General features: G+C 40.3%; 1 protein-coding gene across 11 annotated transcripts; it reads left to right on the plus strand.

Annotated features, from left to right (window-relative positions):
• Window positions 1-231: 231 nt before the first annotated feature.
• On the plus strand, window positions 232-16,441 carry ZFP90 (ZFP90 zinc finger protein). 11 transcript variants are annotated; one of them, XM_039852014.1, is made up of 5 exons: window positions 232-481; window positions 763-830; window positions 8,707-8,833; window positions 9,172-9,267; window positions 12,650-16,441. In XM_039852014.1, exons 2-5 carry the CDS (start codon window positions 798-800, stop codon window positions 14,296-14,298), a joined length of 1,905 nt encoding a protein of 634 aa, XP_039707948.1. In that variant the 5' UTR covers window positions 232-481; window positions 763-797; the 3' UTR covers window positions 14,299-16,441. The 11 variants fall into 11 exon arrangements, with proteins under 11 accessions (XP_039707948.1, XP_039707958.1, XP_039707954.1 ...); XM_039852024.1 differs by having other exon boundaries at window positions 292-481; window positions 9,169-9,267; window positions 12,598-13,325; XM_039852020.1 differs by lacking the exon at window positions 12,650-16,441 and adding an exon at window positions 12,209-12,252 and having other exon boundaries at window positions 292-481; window positions 9,169-9,267.
• Window positions 16,442-17,445: the final 1,004 nt, after the last annotated feature.

The raw sequence follows: 17,445 nt of genomic DNA on the forward strand, positions 1-17,445 counted from the left end.
GCTCACCCCCCAAAACAGAGTTTTTCCGATCTACTGCTGTATCCCGCCGCTAACAACATGCCCCAAGCACAAGAGAAGGTGCTCAACGACCATTACTGGAATAAGTGGACGTAAAAGTACTCAAGTCTGGCTCTCCGACTCGCTGAACCCTCACAGCGTATCCCACCGCTGTGCTGGGAAAGATGTGCGGCGTCTCCCGGGTCAGTTTCTGAGCGCCCACACGCGGGGGCCTCTGGGAAGTGTAGTCTGCGAGCTTGCTGAGACCCCGGGGTTGCAGGAGCGAGGCTCTGCGCGCGCAGGCGCACTTCCGGTTTTACCCCGGCGCTGCAGCCATTGTCCGGCCCCCGTGCGGCTAAGGCCGCTTTGGGCCGCCCCGCTGCACATCAGAATTGGAGAGAACTGAGCTTGCAGCGGGGCCGAAGGAACCTGCCCGAGCCCTGGGTGAACCTGCAGTCGCAAAATCCAGAGACCCCAGGAAGCGGTGATTTGAGTTCGCGTGTCGGGGTTGCACCTCTAACGGGTTTGGCGTGTGTTTGTGGGGCCGCGCCCTCTATCCTGCTGGTGGGACTGGGCGTGGCCAGAGTGTGTCCTGGACGGGATGAACCTTTAATTTGGGGGAGGGGGAGCAGCAGGCCCACGCGGTGCCCCGGGCACCTCTCCACCACTCTCCTTGGGAAAAGTGTTGGGGATGGATGGGGGCCCGCCGAGACCAGGTTGAGTCGGCGGTTGTAACCGGATAAGTGGACTCTCTTTTCTCCCCAGGCCCTGTTTGGGAGCCAGGCCCCAGCGAGGCAGGAATGGCCCCGAGGCCTCCGAAGGCAACGCCCCAGGTGAGCAGCGAGGTCTTTACTGCTCTGTGGTGTCCTATCTAATGAGGTCCCCGGGGGCGTGCTTGGAGCAGTCATTGTTATCCTGGCGACTTCCTTTCCTGGCTCGGTCGCCCCCCTCAGAGCCTCCTAGCCATGTGAAACCGAAGGTGTTCAGAGCTGAAGGGAGCAGGTTTCCCGAAAGTAGGGCAGTACTGGACGGACAGGGGATGGGGTGGGGCAGGACTAGGGCCGTGTGGTCTTCTGGGAGGAGTTAAGGTTGGATGTATTGAGAAGTGACAGTGTTGAGAGTCCTGAGTACCCATCCAGTTCCTTGAACTCTGCCAATAAGGAATGGAGAGGATGAGGTGACAGGAAATGGAGAGGATGAGGTGACAGAAAACCGTACTGGAGGAAATGACTGTCAGTGAAGGGGAGAGGAGCCAAGCTCTGACCCAGGGTCCATAGAGAGACCTTAAGGGACCTAAGAAGCGTGGTCTGGATTTATCTAGGAAGAGACTGGAGATAGGCCTTTTCGGGCAAGAAGGAAAACAAAAAAAAAACCAAGGAGGACTTGACTGGTAACTTTTCATGTCTTTTTCTGCTTTAACAAAGGCATTATAGTGCACATCCCCTGATGTCCAGCCTTCAGTATAATTAATAATGAAGCTGATTTGTGAACCCATTTCTTCTTGTGAGGAAGGAGGCATTTTCTAGAAGCACAACTACTCTGAGGTTATCCACTGATTTACGTGGAGTGCATCATGAAAATATAACAAGGTCCAGTCTTTTTAGGACTAAGAAAAAAATCACATTCTCGTTGCTATGTGTGTAAGACAAGATCGATTCAGATAAAAATAACCAACGAGTATTGTACTTTAAAAGTAGTTTACAGTAAATGAAATGCACACTGTGTAAACTGATATAAAATGCCTGCATATCTTTTACTAATTGTTATATGTTTTTACTTTACAGGGTGAGGCTTAAGGCGAGTAACAATACTAGCATAAGACAGTTATTTGGTTTGAGGATAGCCAGAGCACATCACTCATCATCAGCACCTTTCTATACAAAGTGTTACCTCAGTAGGCTGTGAGAATTAGGATGACTTAACACCTCATGGGGGTGATGATCTTTTCCACAGGGGGGAGTTGCTTTTATAGTGGTGAAAGTAGGTTTGTGTTCTGAGCAGTGAATTTTAGGGATTGCTTTAAGATTCACTTTTAAAGTTATGTTCCCCAAGCATTCTGGTTCAGTTATACTGTTCTCATGGAATGGCCTGATAGTCCATCCACTTGGGTTACCTAACTTGGGCTAAAGGGCAGAATAGGACAAGACCTACCACGGGGGCTTTTTAGGCAGAAATTTTCCTTTGTCAGTGGCTCCCTTTCTCTGAGCATGGTCCTTAGCGGAATGCAAAAGATGAGTAATTGAGTCATGTGACTGCTTATGCAGGAAGTTAATTTAGTTGGGGGGAATACAGCTTCATGCCAAAGTATAGTGCAAGAAATGTGATGTCAAGTGTTGCAGAGGTCCAGAGGCTGTTGTGAGTACCATAGAGGGGAGAGGAAGTTCTGCCTGTGGGAAAGTCAGTGGCAACACCTTTGAATAGGAGCAGAGTCTAAGTAGGTGAAAATGAAGGGGATGGGGTTAGAGATGATTGACCGTGGGTCAGGGAGTTGGGAGTCAAAAAGATGAGGGTCATTTTCATGAATCCATTGGCCTCTGTGACGGTGTGGGCGGCAGGCAGTGGGTAGATGACAATAGAAGGGGGCTTAGACTTTTTTTTTTGGCCTTGGTAACCCATTCATTCATTCATGTATTCATTTAGCAAATAGTCATTGAACACCTATAATGTGTTGAGGTACTTTTCTAGGTGGGTGCAGTATATTAGAGAACAAAATTTATAATGCTCTCTGCTTTTGTGGAGCTTACATCCTAGAAGGACGTGACAGAAAATATAATAAGTAAATTAAATGATATTCTGGAAGGTGACAGTACCTCAGGAAAAAAAGGTAGAGAAAGATAAGGGGGATTGAGTAGGGGAGGTAGAAACTTGTGGAAGGAGTACAATTTTAAATAGGATAGCCAGGGTAAGCCTTATGCTTATGGTGAAATCTGAGCAGGCTTGAAGGTCTGGATGAGTTCTCTGGAAACAGCAGGATGTGTGTCTGATGTTCAGGAACCTAGTATAACTTGAGCCAATGATTTTGAGCAGGGAACTGGTACGGCTTTTTCTTTTTATTATTTATTATTATTATTATTTATGCCTACAGTACCTGGTCTCCCTAGGTGGTCTCCCATTCAAGTACTAATCAGGCTCGACCCTGCTTAGCTTCCGAGATCAGACATCAGGCTTGTTCAGGGTGGCATGGCCGTGGACCATGGGCCGTGGCTCCACTGGGACATGAACCTTCTGCATGTAAAGCAGACATGCTAACCTCTACACTATGGAACCATGTCCAGTACGGTTTCTTCTTAGTTTTAAAGATTGTTGTGAATTGGGAAGTGTAGGAACAAGAGTTTGAAAGTCAGGCTTCTTTGCAGAGTTGAGCCATACCTATGTAAAAACGGTGTATCCTTTTCTTCCTCCTATATGTACATTTTTAGTTGGGAATTTAAAAAAAAAGGTGTTTACCATTCTTAAATTTGAGGGCACCAGAACACTAAGAAATGGGGAAAGTTTTATAAGAAAACTGCACTTGGAGTCCAGGTTTCTTGGTGTTCTACTATGAGGGGGAGGAAATGGAGAGGGACTGGGCCTGATCTGTTGACTCCAGATCCCAAGAGTTCTGTGGTTAGATCATCATGATGAACAGACCCAGTAAAAGCTGGCTCAGGTCACCCAAACTCAGGATGCTCCTGGGCTACCAGGACACTTTCTGAACCTGGTCAGGATATTTGCTGCCAAGGATGTTCAAGCTCTGTCTGGAAGTCCCCTTTCTCAGCTTCTTCCTCACCTGGCTGGAGCTGGTCTTTAAGCCTCAGCTCAGACAATCCTAGCCCTGGGTAAGGTCAGGTGCTCCTCTTCTGCATTCCCATAGCACCTGTGCACACCTGTCATAGTTCTGTTCTTATGCCATATGGAGTGATATGTTTACCCACTCATCTCTTATATTGGACTTTCAGCTCCTTTAGGGCAGAACTGCATAACTCATTTCATCCCTTGCTGCAAACTGCACATGTAGTAAGTGGGCCTCACATGAGCAAACATTCATAACCACTGAGCCCCAAGCAGCAATTTTATACTTTCTGCATTTTCTACTCCTTACATGGAAAAAAAATGATATTTTTATAGTTGAAGTGACACTAATTTTCTGACAAAATAACTGTATGAAATATGACTTCTGCAAAACATTTAAAAATTTTTTTGCTTTTAATGCAATGTTTGGATGTCAAAACTTATTCCTCTAAGACCTATTTCCAAAGTAAGATTATTTTTCTGACTTTTCTTTGTATTATACGTCTTTTATTAAAATAAATATAAAGTATGCGAGCATATATAGTAGACTTTTTAATAGAAAAAAAGTCATTTATGATGCCTTTTCTGTAGCACCTGTGTTTCGAGAAATATCCTTTTTCTCGTGCATATTTTTTCCCTGAAACATTTTCAATTCTAATATTTTAAATTTCGTATAATTTTTGAGGATTTTTCTTTTTTTATTATTTTAATGGCCAGATTATATTGCTTTGCATGAACATACCAAAATTTGTTTAACCATTCCTCATAGGACATTTAGGTTGTTTCCAAAATTTTTAGTATTATAAATAATACTTGGATAAAATCCCATTGATTACAGCAGATAATTTTTTGAAAATGCAATTTAAAAAATTCTTTATATCTGTATTAAGTGAAATAGCCTTCAGAGAAAGGGAGATCTTTGAAAACTTTTGGTGCCATGCATATCCTTAATTTGTAGACATTCAGATTGCTTTTCCTTTTTTTCTGTCTTTTGAAACAATTTACCTATAAAACATTTAGAGCCAGGATTTTTATAAAGAGAATGATTTGGGAACAATTTCTACTATTTCCTCAATTATTAAGGTTTCTCTTTTTTGTGTCAGTATGGTAATTTAATTAAAAATTATTTCATTAAGATTTTTCACATTCCTTAACATACTGTGTATTTTACCTTACATTCATTTTTTTTTTTTTAATTAAACTGGATTTGTCTAAGGTTTCTCTGTTTGGCTGGTGTTTAAGAGGAAATTGTGTTTAGATTTGGCTATTAATGTCATCGTTTTTCTGTTTACTACTTTTTATAAGCCAAGAATTTAGTTCACTGATCTATAATTTTTCTTAATCTTCAAAATGACTACTCATTTTCCTTTGGTGAGAATTACCCAGATTCCATTCACTCAGCAAACACTTTTGGAGTGCCTTCTCTGTTCCAGACAGTGGTTCTTAACCAGGATCATGCTTCAGAACCAGTCAGAGAAAGGTGTCTGCTCCCCTTGGTGGGCAGTAAGGCTTCAACGGGGAAATGTAGTGAGAGAGTGCACATGCATGATGGAGCTCAGTACCTGGCCTGTGGTGAATGGTTAATACATGTTAGCTGTTGCTCGTTTATAACGAATCACATAAGGAGGTTTTAAAAGTTGTTTGGAAGGGCCCTCACATGGGCAAGTTTTTTTAATTGTCCATGTGATTCTGGACAATTTTAACATGTTTGGTCTTGGAGATATTAAAGTAAAAAGGAGTTTGGGAACTTGTTGAGGGAGAAAACATGAATAAACAGTTACAGTTGTGAAATGTAGATGTGGACCCAATGCTGAAGGGAGGTGAGGGCGGATGAGGGATCTGGAAGAGCTTCAGAAGGGAAGGGCCTATTGAACTGGTTCTAGAAGGATGTCTAGGAATTTTGCCTTTAGAGCTGAGGGAAGAAAGTACATGATGGTCAGAACAGTACCTACAGAGGTGTAAGGAGACACAAAACAATGATATAATCAGGGCAAAGATTACATATGGTAGAAGCATGGGGTATGTGGCAGGAGGCAGAGTTTGAGAGAAAGATGATTCAGTAGCCTGAAGAAAATGGCCTGAGGTGGAGCTCTAGAACAATCTAGAACAGTGTTGTCTAAAAGCTACATGTGTAATTTAAATCTTTCTAGTAATCACAGTATAGAAAGAAACAGGTGGAATTGATTTTTGTGACATATTATTTAACCCAGTATAGCCAAATTACCATTTCTACATGAATCAATATTTTAAAATTGTTAATAAAGTATTTTACTTTTGCAGGGAAGGGGATATTAAGTCTTTGAAATCCAGTGTGTATTTTACACTTACTGCACATGTTATTTGGACTGGCCACATTGCAAGTGCTCAGTAGCCTCATGTGGCTAGTTGTTTACTATATTAGACAGCGTAGATCTAGAATGTTATTGCCTGGATTCGTGGTATTTTTGGCAAGGGACGATTTGAGCCAAATTTGGAAGATGAAGGGGAGGGACTGCATATAGGAGACATTTTTGAGGCTCTTGGTGATTTCAGAGCACAGAAGAAAAATGAAGAGTCAAGGATGAGGGCTAGGTTTCCAGTTGGGATACTGCAGATGGTGATGCCATTAGCCTAAATAGAGCATTTGTGTATGTGTGTAAAGGCTAACACTAATGCTTCTCTCTGTACTCAGTTGTTAGGTATGCTGTTGATTCTCAGCTTACCAAACTACTACTGGTCTGGTATCAGAAAGCACTGAGTACTTGAGTGACAACACCATACTGTATGCCATTTAATTTAATGTGTTCTAATTGGGCAAACTGACTTGGTCTTTGGGGGGAGCTTATAAATTAGATTATTTTTATACATTAGCTGCCATTCTCTGGTTTTCAGCTTTGCGAAGTTTCCCAAGTTACAGTTCGAGTGGATTTCTCCTCCAGAATTGGAACATTAGAGTTGAAGGACTGTGTGTCTTTACATTTGCACATGTACTTTCTGGAATTGCCCTTCTGCTCTTAAAACTCTTACTTTAGTTTAGGGGACCCGTGTTATAGATGAGAAAATTGGATCCCTAGGATGTCTGCAATTTGCCAAGGATATTACACATTGTTAGTTGTGGAGCTTTTTAGGGGCCCATGAAGTTGAGTCTTCTCAACTGAATATGTGCTGTTTCCAGTTCTTTGATCTGGGCTCCACTATTTGGCCATGGTACTTTTATGTCAGCATGAAGAAGGAGGGGGAACATTTGCTACTTCTTATTAATTTTTTAGAAGGGGTTTATATTGAGGTCCAGTTATATCTGGAAGAAGAGTGAGCAGTATCCACAGGATGTTACTGGATCCTTTTACTATAGGTGTGACCTGCAGCACTGGGAGTGCCCTAAAGTTACTCTGACTCAGAGTGGCTAACTCACAGTGGAGATTTCAGAGTATATTTTACCTGAATAATTTTGCAAACTCTTAATTGTCTTTTACATACCAAAATGATTTTGACCTCTGGAGATTTAAAGGTACCTGAAACAGGTCTTGACACTCTGGGAGCACAGCGAACAATAGGTAACAGACACCATAACAAGGCCTACTGAGGCAAGACAAAAATTAACCCACGAGCACCAGAACTGACAATTGAGAGGCATGGGGGACCCCAGCCAGCCTCGTTTCAGTGGGGTAGTAAGGAAAAAGTGATTGGAGTGGGATAAGAAGCATGAAAAGACCTTTGACTAGCAATTTAAATTCTAGCTGTCTATTCTAGAGAAATTCTAGCATAATTGCACAAATAATATTTAGTACAGTAATGTTTATAATAGCAAAATATTGGAAATAATCCAAATGTCTATTAACACGACCTGGTCCACTTATCACCAGGTATTTGTAAGCATCCACTGTGTGCTGGGCATCAGTCTGGGCAGATAGCTATGATGGAGATAGATGAAGTCTCTCTTCTCATGAAAGCTCACAGTTGGGAGACAGACAAGGTAACAAGTAAGCAATCTCGGGTAATGGTTAGAAGTACAAGTGTCCTTTTTATCTGAATCTATTTGAAATGGTTTCCGAGGCCAGGTGGCAGGAATTTGGACAGTGAGAGATACCTGTGCTAGGGAGAAAATTAAACACGATAAAATGATAGACAGTAAATTAGAGGAAAATGCTAAGATAGCTTTTCTGAGGAGGTGATGCTAGATATGAGACCTAAATAACTAGTAACTAGTTATCAACTATGTGGGGATCCTCAGGGGAAAGTGAGTAACAAGTTAAATGCCCAGGGTGAGAACAGCTTGATGTGTTCAAGGTCAGCACGGCTAGAGCCCAGTGAGGATGCCCGCTGAGTGATGGGAGCTTGAATCTTATTCTTAGTACAATGGGTGCTGTTGGTTTTGGGTAATGGGTATGTTATAATACAGCTGTACTATGGAGTGCTGTGGAGCAATTCAAAGGAATAAGGTGAAATTATACATACTGCTATGGGAAAATCTCCAAGATACATCGTTAAGTTGTAGAACAAGACACTGTATATGTTTGTTTGTGAAACACAGAAAAGGGACCCTTAAGTATATGCACCAAAGTTAACAGCGGTTATTTTTAGGTAAAGTGGGATTGGTGATAGGCGTGAAGGAGGGCTGCCACTCTTAATTTTCCACCATATTTGGATTTTGTAACAAAAAAAGTGCAAAGGCAGGAAGGAATTGACGATTGTATAAAAAGGCTTGGCTTTGAAGGGAAACGACAAAACCTAAGTAGGGATACAGGATTGCATGACATATTGCCCCTCGTAATTTTCCTGCCTGAATATTAGGTTCTTTATAAAATTACGTAAACAACTAGTATATTTATGCCAACATCGCACACTCAGCGTATTAAATGTGTGATCATTCCTTCTGATAGACCCTATGGTATGTTCCCAGTATTGCCATGGGAGCATCTGTAGGGTTGATCCTCCTTGAGTGGGAATGTGATCCTACAGGAATCAGTGACATTCAAGGATGTGGCCGTGGACTTCACCCAGGAAGAATGGCGCCACGTGGACCCTGCTCAGAGGCGCTTGTACAGAGATGTGATGTTGGAGAACTACAGCAACCTGGTTTCTCTTGGTAAGTACCACATCTCAATGTCTTGCCTGTTGGTGGGTCTTTCCTTTCCTGGTTGCTAAGGCTGTGGGGCTTTTTGACTATAGCTCAGGTGACTGTGTTCAGGGTCACATCTTGTTCACCGTTTTGGGACTCAGCCTCGCCGGTTTCTGAACCTCTTTAGGTAAAAAAGGTTTTTCTTTTGTAGAACTAGAAGTAGATCATTTGATTGCCTTATTCCTCAAGTTAAACCTTTTTTTTTCGTCAGAGTTCCTGAGGTTCAAGGACTAGTACTGACTTGTAGGAGAGTTCTTTGTCCACTTGCACAAACAACCAGATCTTGTGTTTTCACTCATGAGCAGGATATCAAGTTTCCAAGCCAGAGGTGATCTTCAAATTGGAGCAAGGAGAAGAACCATGGCTATCAGAGGGAGAAATCCAAAGACCTTTCTTTCCAGGTAAAGAGTGAGAATTAAGCATGTAGGAAGCAGTATAGACAGTGGCAGAGCTGAGGGAGGGGGGAGCCCCTTATAATTCTGTCCTGGGAGCTCCTAGACTGGAAGAGGAGGTTATCTATCTCATGGATGACACCTCTGTATGTCTCCCTTTTCCATTAGGGTGCTTCTGCTTCTGGTAGGTCTTAGAGGAAAAGATCCTTTGTTTTATTTACACTCAAAATACCATCTCTCTCTATCCTGTAACCCTACTTTCTGGATTATTTTCTTCCCTGGTGTCCTCAGTGTCCCGTCATTATTTAGAGATCTCTTCTCTTACTCATTCAGACATAATTGAACTTCCATGTCTCTTCTTTGTTTTATCTTACTGCTTTTACCATGGAATGCCCCAGACTTGTAGGAAATACCCACAGCCTTGGTTCTCCCTTCCTTTATAACTTGTTTTCAGACTTCTTTCTCTGGACTATATTCCTCTAATACCTGTCTGGGGAGCAACACGGTCTTCCTTCCATCTTGCATTCATGCTGATTTGATTCACTACCTCCCTCTGCAGTTCTGGAGTATTATCCTCTCCTGGTCCCTCCGCTTGTTAAGTGCTTCTTGGCTTTAGGTCTTTGGCTTTTCTTGCTTTTCCCCCTAAGCAAATCTGCCTTAAAGAGTCAGCCCTCAAGCTTCCTCCCCATTCTTTCTCTGTTACCTCCCTAAAAGCGTGCTTGCCTTCTGGTAGTTGCAGTTGTTGTTGTTTTTTTGTTGGTGTTTTTTTTTGTTTTTTTTTATGTATAGACTCAGAAATCATCCTTGTACCCTGGTCACTTTTTTTTGTTCTCACAGGACACCTCCACTTGGAAGTCCTGTGCAGTTCTTATGAAAGGTGTAAAATCTAAATTAATCATCTTTCATCTCCAGCCAGCACATTTTGCTACGTTGCTCATCACCCATTTTTCTCTTGGCCTGTTAGAAACTGCTGGATTTCTAATCTCTCAGGCCACACACCATAATCAGTTTAGTGTTTTTCTTTCAACCCAGGTTACTTTCTTCCTTTGAGAAGTATCTTAGATGTTCCTGCCTTTTAACTGCTACTAGTGACATCTTAAACCAAGCCCCAGGCTTAGTTTACTATAATTCTCAGTTGAAATTGCTCACTTTTTTCTTTTCATAATTCATATTGGATTTTTAAGATCATAGTTTTTTTGAGACGTAATTCACAAAACATAAAATTTACCCTTAGAAAGTATACAGTTAAGTGGTTTTTCAGATATATACAGAGTTGTGCAACCATCAACACTATCATGTTGAACAGAACATGTTCAACACTCCAAAAAGAAACCCCATACCCATCAGAAGTCACTTTCTATTCCCTGTTACCCCCAGCACCTGGTAACCATTAATCTACTTTTTATCTCTATGGATTTGTCTATTCTGGATATTTTCTATAAATGGAATTATATATGTAGCCTTTTGTGACTGGTTTCTTTCACTTAGCATAAAGTTTTCAAGGTTCATGTTGTAGCATGTATTACTTCATTCCTTTGTATTCATTTGTTTGTTTCTGAGTAATATTCCATCGTATGCATGTGCTACATTTTGTTTTATCTATTCATCTTGATGGACCATATTGGATTTTATTGCTTTATCTTCATAAACCACCTATCTGTGACAAAACCTCGCTATTATTCCCTGTACCTCATTATCAGAAACAGAAACTTCCCTTTCAATGTCCTCTATAAGTAGCATATACTCAACTTCATTAGATAATACCGTCCACCTATCCAAAGCCATCTATTCTTTAAGTTCAAGGTCTGTCTAATTTATGAAACCTAATATATACTAATATATTTACTTCTTCCTTCTCTGATCACAAATATCATTTATAACATCTCTACAACACAAATTCAGAATTAATATACCATCTAATGATTTTTGGGGAGATCAAAAAATTGAGTCTTGTTTCTCTTCTTAGATTTCAAGCTCCTGGATAGTCTGTTTTATTTCTATATATTTAATCTGTGTTGCGAAGCATGTACGTAGAAGACAGTCAGAAATTACTTGATTGATTGTTATGGAATCTGGCAAAGGAGAGAACTTTATTGTTCATTTATTTCAACAAACATTTTTTTAATGTTCCACTGAGAAGTATTCTAAAAGTATTCTCCATTCTCAGGAATTTAGAATTTAGTCTTGTTACAGGATAAGGAATTGAGGGTTTAGGGCCCCTTAGATGCTGTTTTATTCCATCTTAACATTTTATTGTAAAAATTTTCAAATAAGAAGTTGAAAAAATTACACAGTGAACACCATACACCTACCACCAAAATTCTATAGTTGTTAACATTTTATTGTATTTTCTTTATTGCTTATTTCTTCATCAATCCCTACCTATCAATTTATCTTTTTGATATATTTCCAAGTAAATTGCAGAATGAGTATATTTCACCCCTGCATTCTTCCATGTGCATATCATTAAACAGAGCTTGATATTTGTTTTTTTTTTTTTATAAAGAAAACATTATATACAATGAAATATATAACTCTTATATTAACTATCTGATTGGTTTTGACAAATGCATTCACCCATCTAACCCAAATTCCTATTGATCTGGAACATTTCCATCACTCCAGAAACCTCCCTTCCCTTAGGTTTTAAAAGTTACCATTCTTAGAACCTAGAAATTAATATTTTTCTGCTCTTAGTATTCTGAAGTTAAACAGAGGTATAGAAATCAATTTATTAGGCAGATTAAAATAAATCTTCTTTGGTTAAGAGAGGTGATTAATATAGAACCAGAACTCAAATAGACTAAAACTATAGCCCCAGTCGTAAGGGCAAGGATGATATATCTCCTGAAATATTACTTTTTCTCAACTTGTGAAGTATAGCCCTTGATTTCGAAGTAGATCAAAGAATTATTTTTGTTAGATCATTGGCTGCAGATTTTCTCTGCAAGGTTTGAAGATCTGGAGCCTCAGAGATGACTTTAAAGAAATTATAAAATGGATATATTAGGAAGGTAAATTCTGTGGTGGTTTGTAAAATGGACAGGAGTCATGGAGAGCAGATAGGATCCTGCAAGATGGACTGTGATTCTATTCCATTTGTATCTATGCCTAACACTCTCATAATCACTTATTCCCTTATTTCCCTAACCTGCCCTCCTAGATAGGCTTCCTCATTCTGGACTTACCGTTCACTCTGGATCTGCAGTCTGCACTATCACATCTCTTCACTCTTCTTTTCCTCCATTTCGAGTCTTCTCCCCAAGCTACAGGACTAATTTCAAAACAGAGTCATGTGTAATTTGTATCTCTTTCATTTCCTCATTCCTACTATAGCAGTTTGTTTCAACAGAAGAAAATAGGGGACTTTTGCGCTTTGGATTTCTTTCAGACTGGAAGACTAGGCCTGAAGCCAAATCGTCAAATCTGCAGCAGAGCATATCTGAAGTATCCTTTAGCACAGATGAGCTCTCACATGCCACATTAGAAGACGCTTGGGATATGAGTAGTCAGTTAGAGAAACAGCAAGAAAACTGGAAGAGATATCTGGGGCCAGGTGTATCCACCCAGAAGAAAATAATCACACCAGAGGAAAGTTTTGAGCAAAACAAATTTGGTGGAAACTCTAGATTGAATACAGACATGGTTACACAACTGAGCATTCCTTCAAAGTCTAGTGAATGTGATACTCTTGGAATCAATTTGGGACATAATTCAGACTTACTTGATCAGAATAATATTCTTGCAAAAAAGAAACCTTATAAATGTAATAAATGTAGAAAAGCTTTTATTCATAGATCATCACTTACTAAACATGAGAAAACTCATAAAGGAGAGGGAGCTTTCCCCAATGGTACAGATCAGGGAATTTATCCTGGAAAGAAACACCATGAATGTACTGACTGTGGAAAAACCTTCCTCTGGAAGACACAACTTACTGAGCATCAGAGGATTCACACAGGGGAGAAACCCTTTGAATGTAATGTGTGTGGGAAGGCCTTCAGGCACAGCTCATCCCTTGGTCAGCACGAGAATGCTCATACTGGAGAGAAACCCTATCAGTGTAGTCTCTGTGGGAAAGCCTTCCAGCGCAGCTCCTCGCTTGTTCAACACCAGAGAATTCACACTGGAGAGAAACCCTATAGATGTAACTTATGTGGAAGGTCATTTAGGCATGGCACGTCCCTCACTCAACATGAGGTCACACATAGTGGAGAGAAACCCTTCCAGTGTAAAGAATGTGGGAAAGCCTTTAGTCGATGTTCTTCCCTTGTACAGCATGAGAGGACTCATACAGGAGAAAAACCTTTTGAATGTAGCATATGTGGGAGGGCTTTTGGTCAGAGCCCATCCCTTTATAAACATATGAGAATTCATAAAAGAGGCAAACCTTACCAAAGCAATAACTATAGCATAGATTTCAAGCACAGCTCATCTCTTACTCAAGATGAAAGCACCCTGACTGAAGTGAAATCCTATCATTGTAATGACTGTGGACAAGACTTCAGTCACATTACAGACTTCTCTGACCATCAGAGGATCCATACTGGAGAGAACGCCTATGATTGTGAGCAGGCCTTCAGTCAACAACCTATTTCTCATCCTGGAGAGAAACCCTATCAGTGTAATGTATGTGGAAAAGCTTTCAAAAGGAGTACAAGTTTCATCGAGCATCACAGAATTCATACTGGAGAAAAACCCTATGAATGTAATGAATGTGGAGAAGCTTTCAGCCGACGCTCATCACTTACTCAACATGAGAGAACCCACACAGGAGAGAAACCCTATGAATGTATTGACTGTGGGAAAGCCTTCAGTCAGAGTTCATCCCTCATTCAGCATGAGAGAACTCATACTGGAGAAAAACCCTATGAATGTAATGAATGTGGGCGAGCCTTCCGAAAGAAAACCAATCTGCATGATCATCAGAGGATTCATACTGGAGAAAAACCCTATGCTTGTAAGGAATGTGGGAAAAACTTCAGTCGAAGCTCAGCTCTCACTAAACACCAGAGAATTCATATGCGAAATAAATTCTAGGAACCCGAAATTAAATAATGTGCAGAAAGCTTTAGCTAAAATATTCTTACTCAGTATCAGAGGATTCTTACTGGAGAGAAAGCTTCAGAGTGTAATGAATGATATGTGTGTTTCTGTGTTGTGTGCAGAGAAGACTGTGCTCCTGAATAGTGTTTTTTTTGTTTTTTTTTTTTTAATAAAAGCTACATTCACAGATCTGATTACGGACTTGTAAAAACAATTACAAATATATATAACCTGTTGGAAGTGGTATGCCTATATATTGGACTTTATAAGACTTTTAAAAATATATGCAGATCACCAACTTTTAACAATTCGACTTGTAGTTCTCATTGTTTACAGCCTTTTTTTATAAACAAAATTCCTGCAGTAATGACCAAAACTTACTTTTAAAATTGCTTGACTACTGCAGTCAGTTGCAGCTCTTAAATTGAATTCACCATGGAAACCAGTTTCACCTCCAGGAATTTACTGGTCCATCCTCTTTAGTGTACAGATGAAGAAACGGAAAGCCAAAGATGCGAGGTAGTTTACACAGTGTGATACAGCTTATAATGGCAAAGCTGAGTGGAGGATGCAGGTCTCCTGGATCTTTGGTCCCAAGGTCTTGCCACTGAAAAGGTATTTTGGAATTCAGAGGGCTTTAAAATAAATTTTAAGTCAGATGCACAAACATTTAATGAGCACTAATGAGTTGAATACATTGGGAATCATAAAAGCCTAAGAGGCAGCAAGACATATGCAAATTTGTCTTATTTAAAGCGACTTGTTGGAAGCTTACAAACCAAAATGTTAAGAGAAACTGTAAATGGTTGAACTACTGGTGATTTTATTCCTTTCCCCCCAAGTATCATAATTATACTTTCAGCTAACATGTCAGTTTCATAGAATATTAATTCCTCTTATTGTGCTTTTTTGGATACTTCCATGAAAAAACAAAAACAAAACATTGCTTCCCAAGCTTCCTATATTGGATCAATGGGAAAACAAAATTAAGACAAGAATTTTTCCTCAATTTTACTTTAGGGAAGTATAAATCCATTTACCTATTACCATAAAATTTGTCTTTTAAATCAGTTTAGAGAATCAGCATGTGTGCCTTGGAAATGTTTCACCATTAAAAGATAACTTTAAAAAAATACATATCTATGGTGCTTTTCCATCAGTAAAATCTGAGTTAAGCTTCAGTAGCCCACTACAATCTTTAATGTCTCTTAATCCCTCCCATACGCTATCCTAAAGGAATTTCAAGAAGCTTGGTTGGTTTATTGGCACCAACAGTGCAGATAAATTTGGAAGCAACTGTGGGCATTGGCCCCTTTCATACGAGGGCATCTCAACCCTAAGATAAGCAAACTTTTTCACCTCAATGATGAATCATGGGGAGGAGTGATATTGGTGGTGGTGGTGATAAACCTTTCCTTTTGGCTTGCTTGTATGCCAGGTAGCAGAATCCATCATCCTTGTCTCATCCTGGACAACATGAGGCAGCTCCCAAACATTTTTTGTAATTCTTTGCAGGAAAAATTTGCCTGAGGGCTAAAATGTGGATGTTTAGCCCAATGCATGTATCACATGTGGAGCAAGATGAGATACTCTAGCAGATCTGCCCTTCCAAGATGACAGCCATTCAAAAAATATCGTGTTTACGGTGTTCCATGCTTAGCACACACACACACAACGCTAAGGCCATGTTTGTGCTGTCTTTTACATAGTTTAACAATAGATAATTCTACTCACACCCTCTCCTACCGTTTGGTTAGATTACCTGTCAGGAACTCATTTTGCTGCTGATTGTTTCGGGATTCCCATAGTGGACTATTTGTAAGAATAGCATGAATTGTAGCCAATCGCGTGCTACCCTACTGTTACGGAAGTTTATAAAGAAGTTCCAGAAGACCCAAAGGAACCACTGATTTGTATATGGAGCCTGGCCTATATCCAGCCAATCTCTGAATCTCACCACATCTTTATTAGTAGGGAGGGAGCCTAGAATATATGTGTGGCTGGTTGAGCAGAGGATTTTGTAGTCTCAGTCACCATGCACCATGCATTTAGGAATACCCAGCTTTCTAGGCCACATGAAATGCATCCTTGTAACATCGACTGTATTAGTTCAATAAATAGTCTTAGTTGAATGGGAGTCAGTTTGTCTTTTTCAATTTTCAGAACTTGGCTAAGATTAAAGAGTGACGCATCAAGGCAGAGGGATTAACTGCTAAACATCACAGCCAGGTGAGTTAATTACAATTACCATTTATTGAGTGCTTACTACTTAAAGGACATTCTGCTAAGTATTTTATAGCTATCATTTCAGTTAATCCTTACATCTCTCCATTCTAGGTCTTATAGTAGCTATTGTTGCCCAGCCTTTTTCTCCCTTTTTTCTTTGTAACAGTCCCTGCTGTACTGACCACAGGAATAGAAGTCAGGATATCCCTGGGACTCAGTGATTGTTTTGGGGGAAAGCATATGACCTAGTAGAGCCAATATTAGATTCCTTTGCCAGCAATTTTTTTCAAAACTGAGTTGACAGGGAAACTTTGATTTTGAGTTGGTAGGCCAAAAAGATGAAGGTTTTGAGCTTCCCGGAGCCTGATTCCTTACCAGAGAGGGGAAGTCTGCTGTAGTAGGAGAGGGTGCTACTGACATGATGGTGTTCTCATTTCTGATTCCTGAGGTCTTTGGACCTGGCTCAATTTCTGAAGCCCTTTCTGGAATTCAGTAGTCTCCAATGATTACCCCCTTTTTGATTAAGCCAACCTCGTCAGATTTCTGTTGCTTGTATTAAAGAATGCTAATACGTGTGTTGTATCCTTGTTTTACAATGGGAAAAACTCAGGTAAAGTAACTTGCTCTAGGTTATACTCCCCATGGCAGATTTAGGCTTCAAACCCAGACCAACTGGCTGCAAAGGCATAGCTGTTAACCACTAACATGTCTCCAGAGCCATGTTATGTTCAAGGAACTGCATATAATGCACAGAGTGATTTGGAAGTGAGTGAGTAGAGGGATGTGCTGGTAGGTTTGGTCAGAGACCAAAGAGACAAAATGAGGAATGGCCTTGGAATGGTTTTCCTGACTCAGTAAATTAAATTCCCTAAATTCACTCACAACCTTCATACCTTAATATATCAGATATTTATA

Source organism: Pteropus medius, unplaced genomic scaffold (genome assembly GCF_902729225.1).
Source record: "Pteropus medius unplaced genomic scaffold, Ma_sr-lr_union100, whole genome shotgun sequence".
Taxonomy (NCBI): Eukaryota; Metazoa; Chordata; class Mammalia; order Chiroptera; family Pteropodidae; genus Pteropus; species Pteropus medius.